This window comes from Meleagris gallopavo, chromosome 6, assembly GCF_905368555.1.
Source record: "Meleagris gallopavo chromosome 6, MGAL_WU_HG_1.1, whole genome shotgun sequence".
Classification (NCBI taxonomy): Eukaryota; Metazoa; Chordata; class Aves; order Galliformes; family Phasianidae; genus Meleagris; species Meleagris gallopavo.
In genome coordinates this window covers 21,507,842-21,519,637 of record NC_139409.1, presented here as the reverse complement: position 1 = coordinate 21,519,637, position 11,796 = coordinate 21,507,842, and the positions used below count along the sequence as shown (strand labels likewise).

The following is an 11,796-nucleotide window of genomic DNA, read 5'->3' as shown; positions in this document are numbered from 1 at the left end:
ATAATAATAATAATAATAATAATAATAATAAAACTACCTAGAAATAGTTCCATATAGTCTTTTAGATGGGGCAAAGGAAACTTCAATTTGCTAAAATTTTAGAAATAAATAAGGAAAAAGTTTATTTTTAAATGAAATCGGGAAAGGATGAACAAAAAAAATAAAAATCTGAACTCCTTATATTTTCATTTGTCCCCCTCTGACTTAAAATTCTATTTATTGTGCAACTGGATTATTCAGAAAAATGTGCAGAAGAAGCATGGCTGATGGGCCTGGTGATGATCTTGATTAATGAAATAAAAATATACTTCAATTGAATAAAATTTTACAAGAAGCTGCAATATGAAATGCTTTTTTTTTTTTTTTTTTTTTTTTTTTTTTTGTCTTGTAGTGCCATGTTCAGTGGGATTTTTAGTATTTTTAGAAGACCTGAGTAATTTTTATGTTCCCTTTCTTTCCACCTATGTACAGTATGTACAAATATAGTCAAAAGCTTTTGACTCAGTTGATTATTACTGACCTGCTTCTTCTGCTATTTCTTGTTATTTTTACCAATCAATTATCTATTCTTTTTCAGCTTAAAATTACTTCAAATTTCTACCAAGTAGATGAACTTGTATCACACTATCGTGGAATTTTAAAAGCAGAAGATTTTTCAGTGATATAAATGAGAGAGCAGAAAAGGATGTGACCACCTCCTGTTGAGCCTCTGTTAAATGCCTCAAAATCAGAGGGTGCTTGTTCTGAGCACGTGAGTAGCAGAGCAGAAATTACTAGAGCAGCAAGCAAGTGCAAAACCCCCTGCCGTGCTTTGGTAGGGATGGCATCTGAAATGCTGAAACAAGTGATACATAAAAACTAGTAGTTGTTCTTTTTTCAATGCATCTTTTAAGGATGTTACAATATCTCTAGAGAACATCAGCCTGCCCTCCAACTTTGACTTTTATCTGAGGTATCCCAGTGAGTCCAGAGAGTACAGACTGCCTCTGTGCAGGGTGGAGGGAGCCGTTGGCAGAGGACAGGTCATGTCATGAATTGCTCCCTATAGATCCCCATCTCTCTGTGCGTTAATTTTGTGAAGTCAGGTGAGCTGAACCTGGGCTGTGACAGCTTATGTATAAATATAAGACAGATGATCTGCCCAACCAGAGATCTGTAAGTCTGGTCTAAATCACTTGCAAAACTTTTGGGAAGTAGAGATCTACCAGTCAAATGTGGTTTCATTAAAAAATATTTCAATAAAACATCTGATATAATGTCACCTAGGAAGGAATGAAAATACAGGGACAGGAAAGGAACTGTGAAGTGAGATAGCCATAGATAAAGTTGAAAAGGAAAATGTCAGTCATAAAGGGCTGGTTTTTGGATATTTGATCATTTTTCTGGTAGTCCTGGTGAGATTAATAAGAGCACACTGTTGAAATCTGATGATGATTTATGCTTGGGAATCACCATAAGTCCAGAGAACATCTCAGGACATATATTTCCATTTAAAGTGAGGAGGTATCAGTGTCATTGCTGAAGGGCCTTAAAGCCCTTAGGTGAAAGCTCATTTGGGGTACCATGGAAGTTTGTAGTTGTTCTATAGTTGAGCTAATGTGGAACTGAAGTAGAGAAAGAGCAAGAGTAGGTGGGTCAGCAGAAAGACTGGGAGCATTTTGTACGAACAGATTTGGCTCAGCTTGTTTATTTCAATAAAACAAAAACAGAGGAGATAGGAGTGTTCTCTATAAATATATCAGGAAAATAAAAATGAAGGATGAAAACCATTTAATTTGCAGGGCGGTGTTGATACATGAATAAACAGATATGAGCTAGCCATTAATAAATTTAGTCAGAAGATTAGAAAAAGGTTTCCAATCATTACAGCAATCAAATTCTGAAACAGTGTTTCCTTGGAATTAGTAGAACAAAAATATACCCACTTTTGATGCGGTACTTGATAAATTGAGAGGCAATTGTACAGCACAGTTTCTGCAGTGGCAGGGAGCTTGGCTCTGTGATTCAGGAGTGCCTTTCTGTTGCATGTTATATTACTATGCAATTAAATAGTAAAAAGACAGAACATTTTGTCCAGATTTAAGGTTGTTCAAATGGGAAGGACTTGTCTGTCTGATCTGAACAATAGGCAAGGTTCAGGTGTCCTCACTTATGTAAAAGCTAGATTGTGCTACAGTAAAGCATATGATGTCAGCATTATATAGAAAAAGAATGGGAAAGGAAAGGAAAGGAAAGGAAAGGAAAGGAAAGGAAAGGAAAGGAAAGGAAAGGAAAGGAAAGGAAAGGAAAGGAAAGGAAAGGAAAGGAAAGGAAAGGAAAGGAAAGGAAAGGAAAGGAAAGGAAAGGAAAGGAAAGGAAAGGAAAGGAAAGGAAAGGAAAGGAAAGGAAAGGAAAGGAAAGGAAAGGAAAGGAAAGGAAAGGAAAGGAAAGGGAGGAGAGGGGAAGGGGAGGGGAGGGGAGGGGAGGGGAGGGAGGAGAGGAGAGGAGAGGAGAGAGGGAGAGGAGAGGAGAGGAGAGGGAGAGGAGAGGAGAGGAGAGGAGAGGAGAGGAGAGGAGAGGGAAGGGAAGGCAAAGGGAAAAGGGAAAAGGGAAAAGGGAAAGATTAGAGGTAGAATGGTATGTGAGAAAGTCATGGAGGAGTTGCAGGCAGCAAGAAGGTTATCAGCAAAGTTCTTTCAGGATAAAATCATAATTTCCGTGCTCTCCTTGGATACTAGTGAAGGTACATCTAATTACTGTGGTTTCTCATGCTATGTTCTTCCTCTTTTGAGCTAAATACTCTTTGAATTTAGCACTACTGCATCATTATAATAGAGCTAAATTAATTCATTGTGAATCACTGATGCCATTACTGCATCAGTGAACAAGAGAAGAGCAACTGATGTCATCTATCTGAACTCCATCAAGGTCTTTGGCACAGTCCCTCACAACATCCTTCTCTCCAAACTGGAAATATATGGACTTAGTGGGTGGACTGTTCAATGAGGAACTGGCTGTGAGGTCGTACCCAGAGAGTGGTGCTCAGCTCAGTGGGTCAGTGTCCGAATGGTGCCCCTCAGGGCTCAGTACTGGTGCCTGTGTTCTTTAATATTTTCATCAGTGATATTGACATTGGGATTGAGTGCACCCTTAGCAAATGTGCGGATGACATCAAGCTGTGTGGTCTAGCTGACACATCCGAGGGACAGAATGCCATTCAGAGAGACCCAGACAAGCTAAAAAGAAGTCCAGCTAGCAGATCAGGGAGGTGATCTTGCCCTTCTGCTCTGCACTGTGAGTCCTCACCTGGAGTACTGTGTCCAGATGTGGAGTCCTCGGTACAGGAGAGATGTGGACCTGTTCGAGCATGTCCAGAGAAGGGCCACAGAAATGATCTACCAGGGATGGAACGCCTCTTCTATGAGGACAGGCTGAGAAAGCTGGGGCTGTTTGGCCTGGAGAAGAGAAGGGTCCTGGGAGACCTGAGAGTGGCCTGTCAGTATCTAAAGGGGATCTACTGGAAAGAAGGGGGCCAACTCTTTAGCAGAGTCTGTTGTGATAGGATGAGAGGTAATGTTTTCAAACTAAAGGAGAGATTGAGACAGTATATAACAAAGATTTTTTTTTCACAAAAACTGGTGGTGAGGCACTGACGCAGGCTGCACAGGGAGCTGGTGGATGCCAATCCCTGGAGGCACCAAGGACAGGCTGGACAAGGCTCTGGGAAACCCATTCTAGCTGTAGGTGTCCCTGTTCATTACAGGAGAAGGTCCCTTCTAACTCAAATGATTCATGATTCTTTGATTATGACTACTGAGAGTGATGGGATCTGTAGCTTGTCGACCTAACAGACCATATCTTCCACGTGCTGTGTTTCCCTAACACACAGCAGAAGGTCAAACCCAATAATGGTCTGATGTGTAGAGTAGTCCAGGCATGATAGCAGGGCTGCTAACTAGCATTAATTCAGTTACATGTCATCAATTAACAGCTCAACCTGAAAAGAGAGAAATACAGAAAAACTGATCTACATATGTTGTGAATAGAAGGTATGAAATGCATTGACTTCAACTCTAGATTTATTTTGACACTGAGCAAGCTCACATCAACAAACTCCTACCATCAAGAAGTTAAATAACATTTCCTTTGAAATGTGCCATTGTGCATTTTCTGGAACCTTTTATACTGCTAAGTACATGAGCACACACACAAGATACTTCAGATGCTGCTAATCAGTGTTGCGGAGGGTGACTCAATTCTTGATATTGATTGAATCCTGTTTGTGTCAGAGTGTGCAGATGTGTAGGCACAGAGATATCTGTAAATCAGCCATACAAAAGATTGTTAGTGTTTCCAAACTGATTTAATATGTAGTCAATACATATTCTGAGTTCCACTCTCAATAAAGCTTCAGTTCCTGCTATTTCTGATCTTGCTGCATTCTTCAAATCCTGTATATGATAGCTTGAAACTCACAAAAGTTCTGCTACATCAAATCACAGTTCTCCATTTCTTTTCTGGCACGATATAAATAACTAGGCAGTGCATTGTGTCGCCAACATTAGCAACAAGAAACCATAAAACCTCTTTCCATGAGAATTTTAAAGCTCTCAGCCACTGTTTTTTGTATTTGTACTTTATGTGCAGTTTTTCACAGTCTAAGGAAAAAGAAATATGCATGGAAATATTTGGAACTGAACTGAAATCATTGTAGTGTCACAGCTTTATTTTAAAGTAGAATTCAAGTAATTAAAAAACACAGGTTGATTCTCTTCCCTTGACTTTACAAACATGTAGAAAATGCTTCCTTACAATGCCACAAATGGAAATAAAGGTTGAATGAAGTAACTATATCAGCATATCCAAAGTTCAGATGCTCCCCAGAATTGTTGTATTATTTCTATCGCTGTGGTTATTATTATTATTATTATTATTATTATTAAAGGAAGAGATTTTATCACTGATGAGGACAGACTCTTCAGTACTATGAAGTGCCACTAGATGGAGATGCCTCAACTGCAGTGATGAAAGGACTGAGCTGCAGTGCAGCAGTTCAAAACTTGTGCTAGACAACTACGGACATTGGAAGAATTTTGAAGGAAATGTTTTGGCTGTGAGGTGGGTTGCTTAAAATCACCAAAAGTCACCTTTGACTTTTTTCAGTCTCATAAGACTAACTGTTTGAAACACTGTGCTGATGTTGGTGAGTTTATACCTGGTGTGCGCTGTATCTACTGCATTCCTCCTGAACTCCTGCAGAGTGAGGAATATAGCACAAATTTTCTCAAAATTTGATTTATATTGAGGCACCAACTAAAAAAAAATCTGCTTTCCTAAGCATATACCCAGAGTCTCCTACTTTAAGGCTTTTCACCTAAAATCTGAGGGTTTCTGTAGCTTTGGGATATGTTAGACTCTATGAAGATATCACAGATTTATGTTCCTGGATCTTGTTCTGAAGCAGAAATTTTAATAACAATGCTTACCTAGTAAATGCAATCAATGTCTTTCTTCATTGTGCTTCTTTAGTTCCATCCTGTATGCTTCCTGGAACATCCCTCACAATTATTAACAACCAATAATTTTGATCTCTGACAGTTTAAATTCATGGCTCATCTGTGTAGCAGGTAGCACTCTTCCATGGATAATCCTTCTGTGCCTGACTGTCAAACGTAATTGATGGCATGAGGAAAATGAAACGTGTAAGTCAGTCTTCAGAACCATTCTTGGCCAAAGAGGTGAGTTTTTTAGATTTCATCAAAGCAATTTCATAGAATCATAGATTCATAGAATGGGCTGGGTTGAAAAGGAGCACAGTGATTATCAAGTTTCAACCCCCCTGCTATGTGCAGGGTCACCAACCACCAGACCAGGCTGCCCAGAGCCACATCCAGCCTGGCCTTGAATGCCTCCAGGGATGGGGCATCCACAACCTCCTTGGGCAACCTGTTCCAGTGCGTCACCACCCTCTGTGTGAAAAATTTCCTCCTAAGATCTAACCTAAACCTCCCTTGTCTCAGTTTAAGACCATTCCCCCTTGTCCTATCACTATCCACCCTAGTAAACAGCTGTTTCTATGCTCCCTTCAAGTACTAGAAGGCCACAATGAGGTCTCCCCGACGCCTCCTTTTTTCCAAGCTAAATTTGATGCAGATAGAATCTTGAGAGTACATTGCTGTTGACAAGGCACTTGAAATAGTGGGCTGATTTTTTGTTTGAAAGAATTTGTCCTAAGGAAAAAAAAAAGTCCCTTAACATTTCGACTACTACAGTTGTGTTCTGGAATATGATGGCAAATTTATTAACTAATTAGGAGATGTAGTGAAGAAGTGATAAAAATAAATTTGTATGATGAAGAAAAGGAGTTGAGGACTGTGATCAGTGGCAGTTGGAGCAGAAGGAACCACTGTGTTTGTGCCAGTGCTCACACACCTACATGCCTGGAGTGGGAACTAAATGGCAGGAAGGAACTGCTGTAGTGGTAAAGCACCTATTTGCTTTTTTATATGCCGTTCTAATTTTACGGCCTCCAAATCTGGACACTGCCTTTCAAATTGTTGCTCTTCCTCTGCAAGCTGAATCATGGCTAATAAATTTGATATTTCATAAAGGAAACAAAAAGAGGAAAAGCTTTTCTTAAGTTAAACTCTGAATATCAAAAGCCAACTTGAGCTTTCTTAAAGGTAGGTTCCTTGCACAACCTGCTTAGTGCTTCAGGCTCCTTGGTTATTAATGCTGCTCTAGAATATGAAGGAGCTAACACAGCTTTAGCTTCTTTCAACAGGGAGTTCGGATGTAAGATAGCTTTACTCCAGTTTTCTGAATGTTTTCTTCTGTATGGCTGTGTAGGAATCACTTTGGAACAAGGCATAGAAGCTGTTTATATTGCTAAGCTGGGAAGGCTTTCTGCAGATTGCTGGTTATTCTGAATACTACCATTTCAGAGCAGATTTGTGTCTGCCTTTAAGTCCTGTATACATTGTTTTCATGGTAGAAGTCAGTACATTTTCAGTTACAAGAACAGGCTGTTCCTGTCATGTTCTGTTCCACCAAAGCATGTTATGAAAGTGAGATAGACCCAATTTTACTGCATGTTGGTCCATGTTCCCATCAGCCATGCTTTCCCATAGTAAAAGGACCTTCTGGAACTGAGACCATTACCAGTTTTACGTGCCTGAGTGCATTCTGTTTATATTATTTTTCATAGATGGTAATGTACTGCATAGAAAAATGAAGCTTGAATTGTGTTCTTGAGCTGTTGAATTCACTTGAATTCAAGAAAGGAATTTGAATGCAGTTCAGCTCCATGAGCCCTCTCCTGGTGTACGGCACTGCGCTCCATCAGGCAACATCTCAGCAGGGATCTCTCCTCACTCACAGGCTGAAAGAGAGCTGCTGAAGAGAAGGAGCAAAGCTGTGAGTCTGCCCACATCCTGTCAGTGCCTCAGACCCTCAACATCAGCTGTGAGCACCAAAACAGCTTTATAAAAACACAAGTTCTGTATGGCAGCCACCAGGCAGGTGACACAGAGCACTTGGTCTTCAGTGGCCTGAATGCTACTTGTGTACAAAGTATTTGCCCCATGTTGTGATAGAATGATTGCACGTGAAAAGAAGTTGGTTTTCTACCTGCGCTTTCCATGCACATATTTGCCTTTGGCTTCCAAACATGGTTCTGCAGAGCAGCTTTGTTTGCCATTCCTCTCACCATAGGACACTGAAACACTTCACATCCACAGATCCACACATCACACAGGACAGATTCTGGTGTTCTATGTAAACAGACGAGGAAATCTCATCACTAGTAAAAGCCACAGGGCTGTGGATAAGTGGGCATCTGGACCCAAACATAAAGTGAATTAACTACAGGGACTCACCCCAGAGCACATCGCAAGCCCATGTTACCACTGGTGTTGAGCCACCGGTATTCCAGCAGACTTCTCACGCTGGGAGCCCCTGCAAGCCTTTAGTGGGAGAGGGAAGACCTTCCTTCTATGTTTTACAGCATGAAAAGGGCTGGAAATTCTATATGCAGTTCTCAGGCTCTGAACTGTTTTTCTTGTCTATGTTTCTGAGCGGCTCTGAGGCACCAATGTTGGCGGACTTCACTGCTGAAGCGGCATCTTCAGTAGGCACAGGATCCCCAGAGCAGTGCTGAGCCACAATCAGTGGCATTGCTGCTTCTCATAGCTGATTTTGTGGCTTTTCCCCAGCAGAAGGAATTTAGGACAGAAAGACAAGCAGCTACATCTGCTGGGTTTGCTCTAACAAACTTTGAACAAACCCCAATGCCTTTGAAGGCAGAAGGTTGATCCTTCCTTAAAGAGATTGCCTTCTTTGCAGAGCTTAGAAAACACACATGCAAGATATGAGGCAGCCTCTCAAACATGAGCTGCATTTCAGAATATACCCAATTCATTCCTTGGTGATCTAAGGGAGGATTGCAATATATGTGCTGAAAAGTTTGTCAGAAAAATCTGTATAAAAATCGAATCATCTGCTTGTTAAGGCCAAACAGCTGTGACAACCTTCCTCTTTCAGAACTGTCATGAGCAATCTGTGCTGAATTAGGCCCTGGGTTAGACAGACAGAACTGGGCTCGAAAACCCAGCTGGCTGAGTGGCCGTGCCCGAGCTGTCCAGTGAGGAATGCCAGGACCCAGGGAAAGGAGTTTGCCCCAGAGATTGGCTTTGCACTAACAGAGCACTGAGATCACAAGATCTCAAAGGCTGTGATAAACTGTAATGCCCTTGGCTCCCTGCTGCTCCTGTAAACCAAAGCAGTGTTTTTAACCTCGTTCTGCCAGCAGGACGTAGAAGTTGTTTTAAACAGTGTAACCAATCCGGCTTCTCTTCAGTTTTCAGCACCTGCTCAGAGGACCTGGCTGGGGACTGAGGGACGCGAGCTGCAGCATGCAGGACTGGTGTGCGTTCAGGGTCTGGAGGGGCTGAGTGCAATAAAATGGCTTTGAAAACTCCTCTGGAATCCAAGGGATCTAAAAAAGTAATAATGGTGTAACATCAGTCTCAAAGCAGGGAGCTTCTGCGAAACGTCAACCGGAGTACTGGGTGCATATTGTACCGCGAGTCACTTCGCTGCTTTGTTGTTTTGATGCGTGCCTGTCCTGGCGGGCAGGCGGGACTGCAGGTGGGAATGGCGGGTTTGTAAATGAGGAGGGCGTTCATACTGCCGATCAGGGGAAAGATCCGCTCCCGGTCGCCCCCCGCAGCCCAGCCCAGCCCTGCCCACACGCGTGCCCTCCCCGAGGTGACACCGCCGAGCGCAGGGGACTGCGAGGAGAGCTGTGTCGGTCGCAGCCCCGCTGTGCGCTGCCTGCTGCTCGACTGCTGCCGCCGACACCGCTCTGCCCGCGCCGCGCTCAGCCCCGCCGCCCAGCAGCAGCCAGGCGTCCGCTGCCCGGTCGGGAATCGCTTTGCCTTCTCTCCAGGTGGCTGATTAGCGTTATTTCAGCACTGGTGTTCTTCGACTCACCACAGGAACGTCGTGAGTATGACTGCCACTACAGCTTTTTAGTTACTGCCTGTGTGAAACTCATCTGTTTTGTACTGAGCGGTGGGATAGTCGTACTGCCTGCTGAAGTGTAGTGAGCAAGTGAGGTTTTAGAAGGGAGTTAGGTGGGTGGGCACCTGACTGGGATCTCTTTCGTGATTAGAAACAGAATATTTCTCTGTAAGAACTGAGTACTATGCAGAACCAAAAGGCACAAGTAATCCCTTGGGGTATAGAATGATAGAATCATTAAGGTTGGTAAAGACCACTAAGATCACTTAGTCCAACCACCAGCCCATCCCCACCGTGCCCACTGACCATGTTCTTTGGTGCCACATCTACACAGTGACTCCAGCCCCTCCCTGGGCAGCCTGTTCCAGTGCCTCTCAGCTCTTTTGGAGGAGAAATGTTTCCCAGTATCCAACCAGAACCTCCCCCTGTTGCAACTTCAAAGTCAGGTGAGAATGAAATACACAATGGCAGAATCACTGTGACTTTGTACACCTTCTTTCAGGTATCATCTTGGAGTATGGAATTCGTATGGAAGAGAAGGTGGTATCTTCAGTTGGGCTGTGTACTGATACTGAATCTGGTTTATGCCAATCTAGACTATCTAAAAGAAGCTCCTGCAAGCCTGGGTCAGATTGACCACCAGTGCTGGGAGGTGTCATCCCAGGGGCTGGTGGAAATGAAGAAACTCAAGGTAGCGGATCCGGTCATTGCTCTCTGGGACTTCATGTTATTCCTAAAAGAATCCCCCAAGCCCAAGCACAATGAACTTTTCAATGATTTGGCCCAGAATTTTTGGGATATGTATGTAGACTGCGTGCTCTCAAGATCCCATGGAATGGGCAGAAGACATTTAGTATCTCCCAGATATTCTTCCACATACTCACATAGAACTTTAGAAGGTAACTATAGGATATGATGTTGGTCTGTTATGTACCACTATTAAACCAAACCACTGTCTCATCCTCATCCTTGGTCGTTCCAACAGTGCAATATATTAATTCCCGGTTTTTTGTCTCTGCTTGTCAAATGTATTTGCATCCTTCAGCAGTAGCTATTTTCACAATATACAAGTCAAAAGTTGTTAGAGGACTGAATTTCTATATGAGGTGTAAATAATGACAGGTATATATGTGGGACAGTGTGTAAATAGTTGCTGCACGCTGTTTATCACTGTGTGCATATGAAGGATATTACAATACTAAAAGTTTTCTAGTCTTCAGACTTCAGTCTCAACTTCAGGGAATCATCCCTCTGTGAGAAGGGAAGCACAAAAGCCCCAGCAATTTGAACCGTGCTCTTCTCATTGAAACCACTGACATGTAATGTGAGCTCATGGTCACTGAGTCACCAAAGCAATAGATTCCAGTCATCCCAGTTTGGGATGAATCCGAATTGAGATCACATAGGTGATTGCTTTAGATCTTATTATCCAGCCCTAGATCTATTAGCTTCCTTCTTCCTCTGCAACAGGCATATTTTTTTCTTTCCTAATTAATCAGTCAAATACTTCAGGTTTCCAAACTGAAATGGAGATCATTTAATCCTAGCACTCCAAGCCATAATGCTTGGAAAATAATTGCCTTTCTCTCAGAATCTTACAAGGTTTGCTCTCACCAACCCATTTTAGGTCAAAAGGGGAGGACACAAAGATACCTCAACAAAGCAGTGTCAAAATGAAGGACGACAAAAGCACAGCATTTACTGTAGATGCTTAGACAAATCAACTGGTGTGGTTCAACTTTTTTTTTTTTTTTTAAATGTTAATTTTGATGGAAACCCAGTATATTTTTATACATTAAGAAATGGAGAAAATGTCCACATGCATATTTTATAAACTGTGTTGTATGTACAATCAACTTAGTTGTAAGAATTGCAAAGAGCGATGTCAAGCTGAAGGGAAGGTTTATGTTCATTGTAATGTCCCATGCAGCCTAAGCTATGTATTTTATCACTGTGTAGTCTAAACTATGGATTAATTAAAATATTTTTTTATGCAACAAGGTCTGTATAATAGTCATTTCCTTGCCTATTAACATGTTATTTGCAGAACTGCAGTGCATTAAGAAGGATACTTTGCACAAGACTGTTCTTTACTTATACACTCAACAGGTAAGGAAGGGGATACAATCTATCACTGTCATGGCTGGAAAACATGGCATCTGAGGAGACTCATGAGTGGAGTGGCTTGAAAATGCAAGACTAGCTTGAGTACTGTTCACAGCGTAAGAAAACATCCAGCCTGGCAAAACTAATTAAGGGAGCTTAACCATCTAGGGAGCACAGCATGGCTACAGT

General features: G+C 42.1%; 1 protein-coding gene across 1 annotated transcript; it reads left to right on the top strand.

Annotated features, from left to right (window-relative positions):
• The first annotated feature begins 2,575 nt into the window (after window positions 1–2,575).
• On the top strand, window positions 2,576–11,501 carry FAM237B (family with sequence similarity 237 member B). The gene has a single exon (XM_085227401.1). The coding sequence runs from the start codon at window positions 9,896–9,898 to the stop codon at window positions 10,415–10,417; it is 522 nt and encodes a 173-aa protein (XP_085083527.1). The 5' UTR covers window positions 2,576–9,895; the 3' UTR covers window positions 10,418–11,501.
• The last annotated feature ends 295 nt before the right edge of the window (window positions 11,502–11,796 follow it).